The sequence below is a fragment of the Gymnogyps californianus genome, chromosome 4, assembly GCF_018139145.2.
Source record: "Gymnogyps californianus isolate 813 chromosome 4, ASM1813914v2, whole genome shotgun sequence".
In the NCBI taxonomy this organism is placed as follows: domain Eukaryota; kingdom Metazoa; phylum Chordata; class Aves; order Accipitriformes; family Cathartidae; genus Gymnogyps; species Gymnogyps californianus.
In genome coordinates, this window is record NC_059474.1 from 43397326 (window position 1) to 43416633 (window position 19308).

The 19308-nt window shown below is 36.3% G+C and overlaps 1 protein-coding gene across 3 annotated transcripts in view; it reads right to left on the reverse strand.

Annotated features, from left to right (window-relative positions):
• PALLD (palladin, cytoskeletal associated protein) overlaps nt 1-18611 on the reverse strand; it is a 208775-nt gene extending 190164 nt beyond the window's left edge. For 2 of the 3 annotated variants that reach the window (XM_050895394.1, XM_050895395.1), the window contains exon 1: nt 17593-18611. In XM_050895394.1, the coding sequence (XP_050751351.1) occupies nt 17593-18596 (1004 nt within the window). In that variant the 5' untranslated portion in view covers nt 18597-18611. The remainder of the gene's footprint in view (nt 1-17592) is intronic. The other variant, XM_050895393.1, reaches the window with a different exon arrangement.
• Between the last annotated feature and the right edge of the window lie 697 nt (nt 18612-19308).

Below are 19308 nucleotides of genomic sequence, written 5' to 3' on the forward strand. Positions count from 1 at the left end.
AAAAGTGAGCAGTTGTCATACTATGAATAAATAGTAGTGCAGCAAATCAGGATCATCCTTGGGATCAACATCATAGCCATAGAGGTACATGCCACATTTTTCTTGCATTTCGAACTATCTAGACATTACATAATGTAGCAGCCTTAAAAATATATAATATCAAGCAAAATATCCACACCTATAATAGAGGCTGCATACAAAAACCTGTAATGTCTTTTAGTCAGTCAAACTGCAGTACACTAAAATCAGCAGAGCAGACTATATGGTTAATTGAAGCAATAATTAATGAATTCAATCTGTGTTTAAAATGCAAAGTATTGAAGTGCAGTCCAACCTTATGCTGAAGTCTGATGTAGTAGAGCCATCTTTCAAACAGGCAGGAGGCAGAGTAAGACAGTCTGCTTTGAATCATAATGACTACATTCAGCTAAAGGTTGCCTATCCAACACCATCCAGCTAGGGAAACTTTAATATTGCATCTTCCTTCTCAACCCAAAACGTGTAATTTCTATCCTCATGTCATACACCTGAAGAACAGTCCTTCTGAGGAAAAAAGCTGTGAAGGAACATAATATAGTGGGCCTGCTACAACTATTAAACTAGAGAAGGCCTTCGTTGAAAGCCAGTTTCTGCATCAGTTTAGATAGGAACTTGCCATGGGTCTTATGCCAGTCCTGCGTTCTGGAGTGACTTTGGCTGCAATATCACACTACGTAAGGTCACGTGCATCCAATTTTCAGGTTGTCACTTACCTGGATTACAGCAACAGTGGTGTTTCCTCCATCCAACAAGAGATTAATTTAATCTCATTTAGGTTGTGTTTTAGTCTTTTTTTTTTTTTTTTTTAAAGGGGAGGGGGCTTTAGTCAGTGATTTAGAAATCCTCTGAGAATAAAGAGACATTCTAGGCTGAAACTCTGAATCACCAGCCTCTGAATTTGCAGTCAGTAGCATGTTCTAGAATTGCAATGCTTGGTATCCGTAACAATTCCCCAGTTAACTGCAAATCATCATCTCCACCTACTTCCTTTATAGGTAAAGTCCCCCCAAATTACCTCTCATGGGTTTTGCGGAAAACAGGCTTTTATAGATTCCTTCCGGCCATATGGCAAGCCTGAGGAAGCTCAGATAGAATCAACTCTCCTTCTGTCCCAACCCTCCCTAATTAAACTTGAAAGCCCTTGCCAGCGGCAATGCTGTTCTGGAAAAAAAGCAGAAAACATACAGTAACGTTTACCTCTGTAAGGCTACAAGTGTTTTCCTTTATTCTTCACTGTACAAGAGACTCACTGTACCAACATTTCAAGCAAATCATAAATTGAGAATTGAGTTGTCCATCTCTATTGTCCTAATGGACAGAGGATTGAAGTCTTTAGATCCAGTCAATATCAATATTAATTGGTAATAAAGACTGTAACATACAAATGCTCTCTGCAGTGTATAGGAAAGACACATTAAAAAAAATAAAGTTCAGCATTCTAGTTTGGATTATGTTATACTGCTTCTTAACTATGATTCAAGCTCTCCCTAAATTAATATCTGCAGAAGAATTCCTTCTAGCAGCAGCAATTCACAAGCATTCTTGGGGAAACCATCCAATACAGAGAGAATAAGTGTTTTCCCCTCCGAGTTTTTTTCTTTCCAAATTTGCTTCACTGATGACTGGTTAAGTATAATCAGTTTAGGACACATAAAAATCCATATTTAATTAAGAAAGCTGTTAAAGTGCAGAAACAGAAATTGAGATAATTTCCTCATTTTTTTAAAAATCTGTTTGGAATACTATACCAATCTTCAACTATGTTACATTATACATAGTATCAAAATTAGATGTCTCAGCTTTGTGCATGGGAGATCTCAAAGAATTTAGGAACATAAATCCCATTCATTGATTATCATGGAATTCACTTTCTGAGGACTCTCCATGCAGCAACTGTGAGAATTACATTTTCTATGGATTAGTCATTCAGAATTAAGGCAGGCCCTTACAAAAAAAGTTGTATTTCCCCACTTTTTATTAGTATCTTCAATTCTGCTTAAGAACTGCCCTGGAGGATTTTTTTTGCCTTTTTTAAAAACATTAATACACTCAGTAACTTTTGTTTATCTGCTTGATGCACATATCAATTGGTCACTGCAGGTTTTAAAAGGGTTTGGTTTACACTGCTTGTAAACAGCCTACTTGATAAATAGCTATGTTAGTTATCTTAATGTAAGTCTTTATGGTTTAAAAAGTAGAAAATTTTGAGCGAAGGGATCTAACTGGAGCTAAGAATGCATTTTACCAATAAGTATTTAACAGAAGCAGCTGATTTCATATATTAAGAATAGGAAAAATGAAAAGCCGCTTTTTTACCTTACATTGCATTTGTTAATTTAATTATCTACATCATTTAATTCCTGCTGTTTTCTGAACTAATTGGTTCAGCAAGTATTTACATTCAGAATTAGCAGAGAAACACATTTCGAGGAAGAAGGGAGCAAATCAGAAAAAGTTTTGATGAGCTTCACATTCTACTAAGTGGGACATCTGATACTGGAATAAGAATTCTAAGCCAGCACACTTTTTAATCAGCCTATACTGGACAATAACAGACATGCACTGTTCAAACACTTTAAAATTTATAAAAATTAACTTACATAACTTGAACTATGCATATTGCATTGCTTCTTTTTATCCAGAACTATGCTTTAGCTGAAAATAAGCATGTCAATTCACTTACGCATTATCTTTGTTTAAATAACGTAGGTTTTGTTAGGGAATAAGGTAGAAACTAAGTCAGTTCACATTCAAGCTTTAACTGTGGATAACTGTCATCAAGAGATCCATGTTTCTACTTGATCTCTGGGCTTAAGTATGATATACAAAGAATATGGTTGTGCCCACTCATGGCCTTCACAGTCCAACATAGGCATGTAGAATACTGTAGCAATGAGTTACTGCAAGCAATTCTGCCTTAAAAAACAAAAAACAAACAAAAAACTCCTTTTCTTCCTTCTATACATCACACAATGGTTGCTTGTCTTAGACATTGAAAGCATTTATTTATCTGACTGATAACCCAATATCTATTTTTGCAATGTTCTCTAACTTGAATGAATAAGAATACATGCCTACAGACAAAAGAGAACAAGAATTTTCTTTATTGGTTTTGCAGATATTTGAGAGAATGCCATTGCATTGTAACTGGCTCTGTTTTTGTTAAGTGAATGTACCTGTTAAACTAATCAACCGAGAATTTATATTTTTGTTGAACTGGGTTGCACTTTGCTATCTTATTCCCAGGAGGAAACTGTGTGAGTATTGCACTCAACACCCTTGGAAAAGTTTATTTGAATAGAGCTTGTTTTCCTGCATGAAGAAGTGTGCTTCAACTCCTAGGTTTTTAGGGTGGTTTTTTTTTCCTGCCTCTTAAAAGCAGAGCTGTCATTACACACAGGGACACACTTGACTGAAGAGACTCACCTTCCTCTTCAGAATTGGCTGTCTGGAGAGCATATACCAAGGATAATAGGTTCTGACAGCATGTGATGCTGTACCCGACCCCTAATTATCAGTGTATTAATATTTTATCCATTTTACTAATATGTTACAGGGAAAAAAAGATAGTGGAAGAGCGAAATGCTAAGGATGCTAGATTGTGGCCAAATGTTAAACAGTCTTCTGTGAAGCTTGTTATCAACTTGGAATTGTCAAGACTAGTCTATAGGAGTGGGAGGCCCTCAGTTCATGTTAGTTCGGTTACATACACACCTCAGCTACTCACAGGGCAAATATTTAAAGTGGTCTTCCCATAAGCAATGATTTACCATGAGGCCATGTGTTATCTGAGCGGCCACATTTTCTGTCCTATTAAAAGAATTCATAGTTAGCTATGGGTACCTCTCAGTTGTACCATAAATGAGAAATGGATTTTATTTGTCTAAACTTTTTCCCTTGGCCACCTGAAAAGCACAACCTTATCAAATAAGAGGAGATAAACGAAAGCTGTTCACATATTATACAAGCTGTTTATAAAGCACTGAAATGTTCAGATGAAAGGCAGTCTTAATTATTTTTATAACTTTAATGCATGCACTGCAAGTATACATTATTAATAAGATGGAACAATGAATCACTTTGATTTGAAGCAGCATGTTATTGTTAGACTAAAAGAAACATATCTTCATAACAGACTTGTTGCAGAAAAATTTTAGTCCTCTACTTGCTTTGACCTGCAGGTAGCTGAAAAACCCCCAGTGTTTTAGGAGTGATTCTACTGGCTAATTACCTCCAACCCCCAAGCGTTTTAACTTATTACCCTTTCCCACAGGAAGTCTGACCTATTCGAGTTCACACTACTCCTAATCTTGAGTTGTGTACTCATCTATACTGAGTAGTATCACACTAACTGTAGTGTATTACTTAAGGATAACAACGTTCTTGGAGTCTGGTCTATAATAAGCAGTTTGACATCCAGTACTTCAGTACATCAGACAGATACTTCTATACAGGCATTTGGGCCTTCTGCAACTTAAAGGTATCTTTGTATATACAGGTGAAATATCTAGTCAAATTATTCCTCCTGATTTTTTTCATAAAATAGCATCTCTTCTCTACCCAGATTACCTAGGTGTATATTTAAGAAGTCTGCTATTTCCTGATTTACAGAAACATGTCATGGATACTGATTCAAGTTTTCAATACTTAAGCAAGTCCCTTACTATTTCAGTTGTTTGCAATTTTTCACTATTCCTACTGATCAATTCTCCTTTTTTGAGTCACCTCAGATGAGGCAACTGACAGGGGCACAAAGTAGCATTTAAGTCCATTTCTTACATTAATACATGTACAAGTTTTCTACAGGACAAAAGCTAAAAAACACTTAAGTGTGTAAGGGGAAAACACTTCAGCGCAGGTTTATTCTGTGCAAAGGTAAACTTCCAAATTCTGTTCATTTTGCTATCTCCTCACTACATAACTGCAAATTATTTTTCAATATCCAAAAGTGTAAAAAAAAAAAAAAATCTTTTAATCTTCACTTCTTTCCTAAAGCACATGGAATGTGAGAACTCATGACAACATAAGATGTTTTGTGAATAAGTAACGTGGCGAGAAACCATTATAATGCCTTGGATATAAACAAAGTAGCTGTTCTGCATATAGTGCATCTTCAGACATTTTCTAAAGTTCTGCCTAAAGCAGGAACAACAGGCTTCTTTCATCATTATATCCCTTGAACATCTCTCCCACATACCCTAAAAAGCTACCCAGGATTTCCATTTCTTTCTTTCTTTCTACCAGCCTCACTATTGATCAGAGTGATGGGTTTCACTGAAGGGAAGATTTTCAGAGGGTTCACAGAAATAACAGGTCTATTTGCTGCTGTTCTTGCAGTACCCACCTCAAAACGTGAGCACAATTGTACAAGGTACAAAACCAAAGCATTGCTAATTCCTTAACTTTCTTGCTCTCTTTACATCTCTGTGCTCAGGGAAGAAAATACAGATATTATGGGAAGGACTTACTCTCTTGTTTTCATATGTGACAGGGAGTAGGTGGGCAAGGGACTTTCTTTTACTCCTTCCTTTATCTTTGCGTGCACTTAAAGGGCAAGCCCATGGCCTATTAAATGATCCACGTTTACAGTCCACATAACAGAGCCCTATCAAACTGTAACAATTGTTAGAATGCACTTTCCAGATGGGTTCTAGAACTAATAAAACAAGCTCAATATTAACTGCTGTTTAACAACATTTCTTCTACATTTGGTCTATGACAAGCATTTAGTCCACAGCCTTCTCTACCTCTCTCAAAGTCCTGTCAGCTCTAATTGCATAAACTGAAGTCTAACATTTTCAGTCATCAGCTATGAAAGTTCGCAGAGAAGTCCTATTTGTTCAATTTCATCATCCAGATCTCTAAAGTTAGCTTTCACATTGTCAAGAATGCATATTTCAGACATGACAAAGTTGTTTATTAGGAAAGAATTTTTAAAGCATCAAGTTTCAAAGTGATAATTGTATTTACTTAATTTATATTTATAAAGCAATATATTGTATCTTACAAAGGTATGTCCTGTTTAAGTAATGTTATTAAACTGCTGTAATTACCCTTAAGAAACTTGAACAATCCAAGATGTGATGTTGCTTTTAGGCAAATGAGCAAACATGTCAAAGAATATTAAGCATAATATTTTAAATAGGATTTGGAATAGCACTGCATGCCTGTTGAACATTGATAAGTAATGATGCCAGAATTAGTGCCTCCAAACACTTCTCTCTGTGAAAAGCCTCACTACTCCGTTTCTCTTCACATTTCAGTACAAATAAAATAGTCCACTCCTAAAACATGTGGGTTCTTTCCCGCCTCTGTTCTACTTGGTCTCTAGATTTAGTTTTAATTTTCACAGATCAGTACTTTCAATTAGTCTGTGACATGCAGATTGCTAATGTATTTCCTCACTGTCAGACTTCTTGGCTGTTGATGCTTTGCACAATACTGGAAAGGCCCAGAGACAGCATATAAAATTTATACAAATAAATGCTGAAACATGAAGTAAAAGTGGCCTCTTGGAATACTGCCTCTGGCCCTGTTTCAGCACCACTTTTGTTGGAAATTTGTATTTTAAAACTACTTCAATTAAGCTTAGTTTTTAAACTAAAAATGTTTAACATGGACAAAGCTAGTGTAGTGAAAGAGCTTTCTGAAGAGATGTGGTGCCTTGTTATTTTAGAGTTCATCCAAGTCTCATTCAATTCCTATGTAAATAAAAGGCAAAAGTTCTTTATGTATTTTTTTTCATTATGCAGATAGCAGCACCATTTTTCTTATTTTAGAAGAGTAATCTTCATTAATTTAAAGCTTTTCACATTAGCTGTCAACCATAGCATCAGTTTAAAATGTACTTTGATAACATTTTCATCTAATCTTTTACTCTTTTTGTAAATACTAGTTAATACGTTATTTATTTATGGAGCATTAGCAAGGAACTTTAGATCTGCATTCTTTTACTGAGAGGCAGGCAAAGCAGAACAAAAGAATAAAGAAGTGAACTGAGATGCTTTTAAACTTTCAGTAATGTAATCAGAAATACACCAAGACAGAGACATTGGCATTCACAAATAGACAGAGAAAAATAAAGTAACTGAGCTGGAATTCTCTTCCTAATTCCAATTTGAAAGAGTAGTCCTAGTTTCAACAACTATCCTGTTGCCTCTTATAACACCCATCTTCATGCACGTAACAGGCTTTATTCTTCCTATTTTCAGGATGGAAAACCAAAAAGAAAGTATGTAATTTTCTAAAACAAAAACTACAAAAGATATTTCAGGATTCATGAAAAATACTAAACTTACAGCTCTGAAGAAAGAGAGCCTGGTGATGCACAGAGCCTGTACAACAAAGATGAGGAAATGCATACATCCTGTAGTCAAAACTATTCTACAGAGACAAGAAATAAATGAAACGTAAGAATAACCGAGTGTCCAGGATCTATAGATCCTCCTTGGGGCTTTTACAAAAAACAAACAAGCAAACAGTCTGTGTGTCCCGCAGCTACCCTCCCCCCCAACCACACCCACACATTCTTGATTTTAGATCTTTGAATATTCGTTTTGTAACATCAATGGATTTCTCAGCCTAAGTTCTCTAGCAATCTGTTTATTTCTAAGACTTTCATAAATTATGCTGTTATCACAATCTGGACTTTGTAAAGATCATTTCACCTAGGAAAGAGCCTGGCTCTCCAGATACCCATTTTAAATACTGTACTCTATGGTTTTAGACAATAAACGAAGACAAAAAAACCCCCATCCAAATAGAACATTTGGTTTTCATATACTACAAGAGTCTCCTAAATGCTGTTCTTAAGTAGCGTGATGACAAATAATAAAGAATCCTCTTTCCAACATCCCTATGGTTCTAAGGTAAAAGGAGTATGCCACACTATTTTTTAAAGCAGATGGGTACATGATCTAAATAGGCCTCAACTCCACTGTATGTTTTCCCCCAGATGCAGAAAATCCTGACAGTGTGGACTTCCATTGCCACAAAACAAATGGACAATGGAAAAGAAAATATTTGAAAGATGCATGTTATCGACCTAAAACCTGCAGGCCACAAATTACTACAGGCAGCCACTGCAACAGCTTAACCATTTGAGTTAGAGTATAAACCCTCGCTTCCCCTATAAAGCCCACTAGTCCAGAGCACTCTTTTAAGACAAACAGAATTAAGAAGCAGTTTCACAAGTCACTGAGGTGACTTTCAACTTTACATTCCAGATCTGCTCCAAAGGAAACTGGAACTCCAGGGATGCCTGGAGATGGACAGGCCTTATCTCAAATTAGCGAAAGCAAACAAACAAAAGACATAAGAATGGCATAGCATGGTCCAATAGACCAAGAGTATAAAAGGAAATAAATGAGAAGGGAAGAAGGGCTAAAAGAATAACAAGGTCAAGACTGTAAATAGCTATTATTTTGACTTGTAAATGAAGGAAAAAAAAGCAAAAGTAAAGAAGAGATCATTGATATAAGGAGGAGTAAGAAAACATACTGTGTCAGAAAAATATTGAGGATGTTGACATATCATTTTCCTATCTATAGATATTATATCTTAATTTGAATGCAAATAAAATAGTAAATGACAACACATTACTGCTGAGCAGATTTCTGAAATGAACATACTACCAGATTAAAATGGCTAACAACATTTTTCTATTTACACTCAGCACTGTTACGCATGCTGTTTATACTTTCAGATTATCTTCAATGCTCCATACACAGAAAAACATCCAGATCTACAAAGATAACATTTTTAACTCAAGGAACTCTTTAGGTACAAGAATCTTCCTCCATTCTTAACCAGTACAGTCTCTTTGCAGAAGACTAGTGAGAAGACAGATTAGCGCGATTCTACTCTGAAATGACTAGTAGAAGACTATTGTAGACTCCTGTATAAAAGCACGTTTATTGGGCAAAACAGTTTCGTAAAGAAAACCAGTCAGACTATGGGGACAATATAAGAAAAATGTTTCTATTTGGGAGCAATTTAACAATTAACTCCATAAACTATCTCCCTTAGGAAATAAATACAAAATATTCTGGAGATGCTTCTTGTTTAGAAAAGGTTGCATAATAAAAAAGAACCACTATTTCTTGTCACACTGTTCTAAACATTAACAAACAATTATAACAACACTGTGAATTAATGGAATAGAAACTATTGTATAAATTAGGGAAGTGTTTTAGATCGATGCTTACTGCAAAATATTGCATTTGGTAATAAACTCAAGTAAAACTACCACAAATACACACAATAAACAGGAAATTCAGTAGACCAACAGACCAAAGGAAAAAGTGAAACATGACAGAATTGCTGTGCCTAAAGGTTGTTAAAATACTTTGTATATGAATTTATTGGAGATAAAATGAAAAATATCACTTCATCCTAAAACTGTCAATATCTGAATAAAAGCTATTAGAGACCTACTAAAGCAAGCAGGCCTCTGATAAAGCTGTAAGGTTGCTAGAGCATCTAGAGAAACACATGAAGAGATGGGTGTGTTAAAAGAAAAAAAAAAGAAAAAAAAGAGGAAAGGCACTTTGCTATAGTTACAGTATTAGTAATGAATTTTGACAAGTTTAAGTGAAAATTCTTAATAATAAAAATTGCATAAATTCAGGAAGAAGCTATTTGTATAGTCAATACTATCTCTGGAACAAAGTAGTACTTCAGTTTCTGCAACAGAATTATTGCCTATTTCTATCCTCTATCAAAAACTAGTGAGTGTAATTTTAAAGCACACATATAGGAAATAATGTGAGAATCACATTAAACCTCAATAAAATATTTGATTTTTACCACATAAGAATAATAGATGTAGCTGTTAATGATTTTCAAGTCACAAGAGCCCTCTCCTGCCACGTAGAGCACATACTAATCCTTTTAATCTTTTATAAAGTATTTCTGCAATCACTGTAGCTACCATAATGCTTATAGTCTAGCAAAGTCTGTTGTTGAGACACATTAAGCATCTCATTGTTCAGAAGCAACTTTAGTTCTTGGGCCCTTCCTCAGTCTTGGGCTAGCAAATAAGAATGGAATTAACAAATACTTTAAACAAGTTCATCATAAACTAGCTTCACTAAAATTTCCATCTTGAATAACATAAGTATTTAAGCTTATGAAAATATTTGAAAAGCAGGACCTGAACCACCTGTTTCTAAACCCTAACCTGAACAGTTAAGATTTTACAAATGGAAAAGTAACAGTTCTGAAGATGACTATTAAAGAGCTTATACAAAAAATTGAGGAACACACTCAAGAAACAGATTTTTTTTAACTAGGATTGTCAGATATGTTCCATTAACACACATACATAGATAGCTACTCATACTTGATAAAAAGTAAGTATAAAATTTAATACTTAATAAAATAAGTATTAAATTTAAATAAATAGTATTAAAGCCTTGCCATTATAGAACTAGTAGAACACCTGTATCTCCCACCAAAACACTGGTGTTTCATTACAACAACAAAATTTACACAATGGGAGACTTTAAGAAACAAAACTAAATGCTACCTCTAAACCACAGTTTTCCTACCTGAAATCAAGACTAGTAAAGAAGCAGAAACTACATCTGTGACACCCGTTACATTCCCCAGACTTAAAAATCTACCAACTGCTGTCTAGGTAGTTCAGTCACTATTGTCCTGTACACCTGGATTTCCACCCAGCTGTGTAGATCTGTGTTAAGCATTACTTAATCTGACATCCAATGTTCTTTGCAGCTGTGCCTGATGGGAAGACTATGGTGGAGACATAGTTTATTGCATGTTTTTAGACTTCAAAGCCAAAGGCTTTTAAAGGCTGTAAAACTGGGTAAGTTTTGTGAAGTTGTAGAAATCAAGGTAGTTTGGATTTTATTATAAATTTAAGTGTTGTACTTTGCATTTGTTTCTATATTTTCTAAGAACAGTTCTGGATTACATGCAAGTAATGTTTCTAGGTGGGGATTTTGGGTACTTGTTAACAACTCTTATGAGAAGAAAAGGGTTATAATGAGAGCAAACAGATTCCTTAAAGAAAGAAGCCCTGTTCTTGCCATGTAATATGAGAAAAGTGCCTTTTTTTTTTTTTCAATTTGCTGTTAAAGAAGGAAGAGAATATACTTTGCACAAAACATTTCAGTACTTGTTGTGCTACAGAATCTGGGTGAATATCTGTAAATACTTTAATCATAGCTTACAGCTCAAGGCAGGCCTCAGAAGTAATTAAATAACCAGGTAGTGGGGCAAATGCTGAAGAGCTCTAAGTCACTCCCAGGAGGGATTTGCTTTAGTTAGCTCGATGCTAACTTGAGTATTTTAAGTACTGCACTGCTGACGAACTTCGAAGGGGAGCTACTGACCAATACAATGGTTTTGAGAGTAATGTAGAAAATTTCTGTTTCAGTTTATATTTTATACGCTTTAGACCTTCTTTAGAAGACAGATATCCTAGAACTTCTCAAACTACCCAATACTTTGCTAGGTCTTAGGTTGGAATTTGGGTTGTTCAGCAATGTTAAAACTGTTCTGACTAGTGACAAAATCTTCATTGTTAGATACCTAATTTTCTGCTAGTAGAACTAGTAAGTTAGGCATAGAATTTTGAGGAAATGTAGTGGTTCTTGAAATTTAACTGATTGTTTTCTTTTGGGAATCCACCCTAAGATTCTAGTTATAACTTCTTTTGTCAAAGTTTACTTATTTTACTCTTGTAGAACAAAGCTACTTTGGTCAAGTTTTGTCACTCAAACCATAAAACTTCCAGTTTTTACTTTCTATATGTTACAGCTATGAACATCCAAGGAACTTAAAATTTAAGAGGCCTTCCTAGTCACATAACCTTAAATATACACCTTGTCCTTATACTACATTTTATAGTTTCTTTGCTTATAATAAGATTCTGCAACCTTGTTATCCTTAGCCATATAAGAAGGGTAACAGGTTAAGGCAGGATTCTAGCTCGACTTTGGACAGGTTGAGAATTTTGGAAAGTTTAGCTCCAAAAAAGCTATGAAAAGGGAAGAAAGCCAGTTATAAAGATTGTTGACATCCAGAATAAAATGTGATGCATAGAAAAACAATAACACGTTAAAAGGTCAGAAATACCTAAGTAGTATCTTTTGAAGGCCTTTTGCTCTGCTGTAGATCACTTGGATGAACTCATGGCCACCAGTGCTTGATGCTGCCTAAATATCAGCTGTGCTCATATTTATATTTACTAATGATATATGCATATCATTACTAGGCTGGACAGCTTCTTGGGTGCTGGGAAAAACAACAATTGAGTCAGCGCTTTTCTTGTCACCATTAAACTATTGTTATTTCATCATGACTTTAGGAACTATGGCTTCTGGTTATTTTCTTCCTAGCTGAGACAAAAAATGAAAATCCCAATTGCTCTCTACTTTTAGCACACTTACCACACAGAGTTGCAAAAATATTATTAGCAGTGGCTATGTTATTGAAACTAGCTTTTCTGGGAAAAATCGGAACAACTGAAGCCTGGTTTCTGCAGATTTTATTGCTATGTGCAAGTGTACAGATCGTGGTAATCCTGGTTCATGCCCCTATCTGCATCTCCTGTTCAGCAAGTTTTGCATGTGTTTAAGTGGCTGACTCTTATGCCTCACAGACCAGGTAACTGTTCAGCTTGTTCTATAGGCCTTCTTTTGGCAATAACATTAATATCCATTCCTACCTTCTACCTATTCAACAGTTTTCACCAAATGTTTAATATCTTTTACATCTTTTTCCCTCTGGCCAGTTTCTTCAGAAAACAGTAGGTATTTAAATCTTTCCAATTCATAGGATTACACTTCAAAGATTTTTTCCAAAGGTATTACAAATCAGAAATTCAGTCTAATGAAACAGTTGTCTATGTACAGTGTTTTAGAAAATCGGATTCTTTTTATTACCAAAATACAAGAGAATGGTCAACTAGTATCATTGGTGTTTTCCTTTTTTTTTTTAAACCATATAAAACTGAAATTTACAGAAATGTTCCTGAAAGTGGCACAAACAGCAAGCATTCTTCACTTGCTCTGCAATGCATCATTGGTTTTAAATAGACTTGTCTTTTTCCACTGCAGCATATTAGCTATTTACTGGATATTCAGGATATACCATAAAACTCCCTTTCAGCTCCAGGAAGAGCAGAAGTGATGTGCATAAGTGATATTACATAACTGTTTAGAAGTTCCTAGTAATGTTGTTATAGTCTAGAATCCACTACAAATTTCTCAGCATGCTTTCTTGTCTTCTAAAGGAAAGAACCCCCTCCTTTCCCCGAGATTCAGAGATAGGACTTTGGAGTCCCACCCAAACAGCACGCAAGTATTTGCCGCGTCCTTAAACGGTCAGCCCAGTCTCTTAACCACTGAATGAGTCTTAGCTTTTGTTCTATGGGCTACGCAACAGCGCTCAAGAGCTAAAGGGCTCTATACTTCCCCCTTGCGCGGCTCGGCCCTCCGAAGAAATCCAGCCTGCGAGAACCCTGCCCGTGCTGTGTGCGAGTGACCTCTTCAGCCAAGGCAGCGTCATTACAGAAAGGTCACGATGCAGAATTGTATTGACTTCCAAAATGAATAGTTTTTGATGTACAACTGCCGTATTTTTCCTCTCTTGAAGATCCACAATGAAATGGAGACAAAAGGGGAAATGTATTTTTAGTGGGACCTTTGGAAAAGTAATTTTTTGTTAGTATTATGTTTTCTTTAAGTGTATTCACAAATTTGTGTGCTGTTGCCAGATGGAGAATTATTAATAATTATTAAATAAAACCAATTCGAATGTGGACCATGAAAGTCTATTAAAATGACCGTCAGGGAGCTTTGCAAGAGACTGAGAAGTTGGCATGAAGTGTATTTGCTGCGATTCAGCAATGGTTGTGTCTGCAGACTATTAATTAACAGCACTATTATAGGTTTCAAAAAGGGAAATAAAGCAAAAGTTACAAATTAATTTATACTGATGAGATTACTTAAAAGTATACTTGGTTTTAAAATCATCTACTATTATGTCAGCAGTATTTCTCATGACTCATTCTGCTCAGTGATTAAGATTTGCCTTCTAATTTAATGATTCTGCAAGAGTAAAGATTCAGAAAAGCAAAGTTTACATTAAAATTTAAAGAACATAAAGCTTTTTTCTAGATTTCTTGTAAACATCTTGATATTAGCAGCCTCTGAAATGAATACAACAATGACGTAAAAGACCTAAGCAAAAAAAGCTCCATAGCTTGTACACAACTTCCTAGTTCAGTTGATATTTATGTACAGTTCTGGAGTCATATCACTGAAGTAAAGACTGATGTTCTGCCAGATAAAATAAGAGCAACAAGATACCGAAGCATTACAACAGTGCATCTTTGCTATTAAAATGCTGCAGCCTCATTGCTGCTGTCAAACTCACCTAAACTGTCTATGCTGTATTTCATTAAAAAAAGCAACACCTTCTAGTCAGTTCTGAACAGAACTGTACTTGTACCAATGGCAGGAAATACAGAGTATGAGTCTGATGGCACCAGTGAGGTTTTTTTGCTGCGTTATGAAAGTAAACGCCTGTTGACCCTAGGGGCTATGTAGTGGATGTTTAGTAATTCTGTTTTTAGAGATCCTCCATGCCTATGTACTGCCTATTCTAAGATCATTTTCACCCCACAAAATACGTTTTGTAACTCAGTAGGACTGAAATATGTGTTAAAGCATAATAGACTGATGGCAGTAAAAACATTCAAGCCAACAGAAACAGTGTTTCATTCCAGTAAAACAGTATTGTCTACAGACTCTCAGTGCCTTGATAGTCTTGATGACTAATGACTTGATAAGTAGTACCCTATAAAAAAACCTTTATGTCTCTTTCTTACAAAGATTTTTGCTAAGAAAGCAAGTTTGCTGTTCAAGTTATGGAAGTATGGATGTTTTCAAAATTCAAATACTAGGAAAACTAAGTTCCTTTGAGGCAATATGTATCATGGTGAAATCTCACCTGTAAGAAAGACAGTTCAGGTTTTTTCCTTCTAGTTGCATTACCTGTGGATATGAGCTGGCAGAGCAACTCTTTCTCCCTGCGCCATCCATTGGCATAGAGATGGAGGAATGGGTGGGATTCACCTCACCTGTTATGACAAGCTAATAATAAAGTGTTTAGTCTGAAGTATTTGCCTTAAGTTCTTGTCAATGTACCAAACAGGTGACTCTTGGTAGATGTGCTTCTCTTTCGTGACTGCAGATGGAGCCTAAGGTGACTTGGTCAGATTAAATATCTAACCTACAGATGGGTAAAATCCGGTGAAAAAGTCTTTAGTATTAATTAGTAGTAATTATTTTTCTTCCTTAAGGGTGGTCCCTCTGTCTGTTGCCTGTACTCTATTTTACAACTCAAAAGTATCAGTAACAGTATGTTAGCTGTCATATTACCTAACCCAACAACAACATAAGAATTACTAGAAGTTAACAGCTTGTGTTCCCCTAGTGTCCACATCAGTACCACTGGCAGGCTGCAATATCTTAGTGAGGGGGAAGGAAGAATCTAAGAGAAGAAACGCAAGAAGGAGGATTCCCTGGCTGTCATAATTGTGCAACTTCTATAATTCCCCTTTCCTGCTTCATGGAAGTCTGAAGGACAATGAACAACTGGAAGGCTTTTGCACCCATAACTGTGATTCTCGTCCTTTTTTCCCCAGCAGATATTAAAAAAAATAAAATACCAAGCAACTATTAATGACATGACATGGCTGTCATATTGCTTGATGGGCATTACAGTTTAGGCATTACAATTATATTTTTGGGGGTAAGCTTTCTGACCTGTTGGCAAGGCTCATGATATAATTCCTTTGTTTAGCATACTTAGATCCACAGCTTATCTTGGTTTAGAAGATCATTTGGCTTCAGTTTGTAGGACAATCTAAGCTTGAGTACATAACCAATGTACTCAATGTATTGAGGTACAACTTCTTCCACTTTGTATACAAGCACAACTGAATATACTTGATGTCCCTATAAATGATCTTTTGACCCTGTAAAAATTTCAGTGTCTCAATATTCAGCTTGTCTGGGATACATTTTCACTGAAGACTCAGATAACGATAAAAGCAATACTGTTGTCTTCAGTCACAAACAAGACTCTATGGAGATATTTTCTACAAAGTAACTTTTCACCTTGAAGTGAAAGCATATATAAGCACATTTAGCCATAACATGACTTTTCAAAGCTGTACTTTTTTAATCTTGCTGAAAAAGACTGAAAATCTTCAAACTGACAGCTCTGTTCGTTCTCTCTGCAAACCTGTACCAAAAGGTACAAATTTAAAAAAAATGTTAGACTGTTTTCAAAGGAGAAATTCAGTTATGGTATGTATGAAGACACTGTTTAGTGATGGATATGAATTCCTAAGCTTGCATAGCTGCAAGGCCTATACATGTGACTATCTGCAAGCAATCAGGGCTAACTTAATGCAAAATACTCGCAATTTCAAAGTGCTTAAAGACTTCACAGCAAAAGACATGAAGAAATTTAAAGCACAGCAAGTGTTACAGGAAAGTGATTGCTACTTTCCTTTAAGGAAACGTTGAGAACTTTAAAAGAATTATGTAGTCTTCAGATGTAACTAAGGAACCTCACAGGAAGTTCTGAATGGGGAACTACAAATTCTATCCTGTCCAAACAGGACTTTTTGGACAAAATTCTCCTTTGAGAATATGAAATATGCTCAGTTGACTTTAAACCGAAATAGGTTGTGAGGAACTATTAAACTAGAGGTATAATCTACCTCTGTCTGTTAAGCAATCGTATTAGCATTAAGGCTCAGACCTGTGAAGTGGCAAATGCTGTCTGTGCAGTGCTGGTTGACCTTAATTTCTATTAGCTTTAGAAGGCAAGGAAGACAGTGGAAAGTGTTAGGAGTTATTCAGCCCTCACTGATACTGCAAATGTAGCTTTTATAACTGTTATAAACACATGTCAATAAAGAACCTAAACCAAACAAACTTACGCAGCAGTTACTTTTACATTTTGTCATCGAACAAAAGCAAATGCACATAAATTTCACTACAAAGTATCAAAAGAAGTTTTGAAATGGGGACCATCTTAATGTTTTCTGGAAATGTCTTACACAAGAGGATATTTGGCTAGTTCTAGAAAATTTTAGGTTGTCTCATAGTATAGACCCCAAATCCCGTTGGTATGGGCCTTGGAGACATTCTAATTAATTGACAGTAAAAAGTGTATCAACTGCCTGATACATGCTCTTCAGGGGCAAATTGTGAATCCTCTCACCTAGATTAATGAGGTAACAGTCACACAAAATGTTGTTAGAGCCAAATCTGTTTCTAATTTTGCCACTCTCGAGTCAAGTAGAACTTCATTTCCCGAGCAGAAAACAATGAAACATTCTAGAGAATTAAAGAGGTCAGAATCTGTTATTTCACGTGCTTACTAACCACTGTATGATCCACTGTTATGTGACTACCTCTAAGCACTGTGATACCTGTCCTTAGGTATCTTCCACAATCAGAAGATTATGATATCCGGCGACTTAGTTAAAAGGCACGCACTTACCTGACATCAGGGACTGGGTTGCCAGCAACTCTGCACTCCAACAACACTTTGTTTCCTTCAGCAACTTCCTGGCTCCGGAGCTTCTGAGTGAATTGAGGTGGTGAAGACTGACTCTCTTCCTTGCTGACGAAGGGGTGGCAAAGGACCGTTTTGCTCTGAGGGATGCTTTCCCTTTCAGAAAACTGTTCTCCATTCAGATGAGCTCCGGGTAGTTTTGCCTCAGGCTCAGTCTCTTGATGTGGCTTGTCAAACTCCTGGTTCACCGAGGTACTTTCAGCTGGTTGTTTCTTTTTAGGAGACAAGTATCCACTGTCTGGAGAAGAAGAGTCCCCATCAGGACTTCGGCCTCTTGTCTTTGCTGCCTGCCTAAATATAGATGACAGTTCCTCTACGAATGTGGCAGCTTTGTCACACAGCTTGCTCCTGAGAGGAACTTCTCCCTGGGATGCTGATTCGGACTTTGGGCTTGTCTTAGGCACACGTGGACCATCTTTCTCTGAATGTTTCAGGCTTCTAATGAAGCTGGGACTAGCAGTTAGCAAAGGTGAGGTGCTTGCTTGCCTCCTGGAAACTGTGACAAAACTACCTGCTGTTTGAGGTGTGATGGGTTGCTCTTTCTGATTCCTTGGGAGAACGTGACTTGCAGCAGATGAAGTCAGACAGCTTGCTTGAGGCCTCTGTAAAGCATCTTGCTCATGCAGTTTGGTATCCCTGAAAGAAGGATTTTCTGAAGTGCTAGAAAGAGAGGTGTTGAAATAGTGAGTAAAGTCTGGTGCTGCATTCTGATCCTCCTTCATGGAATTGGCAATGGCTTCCCGAGCTATGTCGAGGCTCTTACATATCTCCTCCTGGGTAAGGAAGGCAGAAAGTTCATTTGAAAATTCCCCATTCTGTATGTCTGATAGGGAATCATAGAAAAATTCATGGTAGGATGAAGCTTCTGACATATTTTCAGGATGTCCCTTATTGGTGCCTCTCTCTGCACAGTAAGCCTCCTTCAGCATTAAAGAAAGAGGCAATGCCTGGCCACAGCTTCTGTCTTGCATCCTGGAAGACACAAATACAGTTCCTTAATGAAAAAACTTCTCAATAAAAAACGCCCCTGTTATATCCTGGTTCCTATAAGCTAGACACAAAACTGGGAGAAGAGCAGAACCCAACGGTGCATGAAATACTTACCATAAACCTTGGTTTCTATTAGAACAGGCCAGGGCTGCAAATGAGAGCACTTAGGAGTCTTTTTTCTTATGTGTCTTCTTTCAGAGCTATGAAGACATTCTTTGTCTGTACATTGCCTAGCACAAGCTCAATTCCACTGGACCAATCTGAGTGATTTATTTCACATCTGATTTGTTATTTCACATCAACGCTATTACACTTCATTTTTTCTAGTTTTAGGCTTATGATGATTTGGGGAATACATTTACTTTTCTTTTCTCCATAACACTGCCTTCCAGACACTAAACCATCACATTCTGAGAGGAAAATAGAGTTCTAGTTGAAAGCATTATGAGAATCTACACAAGGATGTTTGGATTAGATATTCCAAGTTATATTTTCTGTTTAATGTTGATAATGTGTTTAATATTATTTTACTTCTTGTGTTAATGTTTTTAACTTGTTACCTTTCAATACAATTTAGTAGCACTTTCCTCAACACTGATAAGTGGAATATCAAACTACCACATGCTAAAAGTAAAACAGTAAAGAAACTGA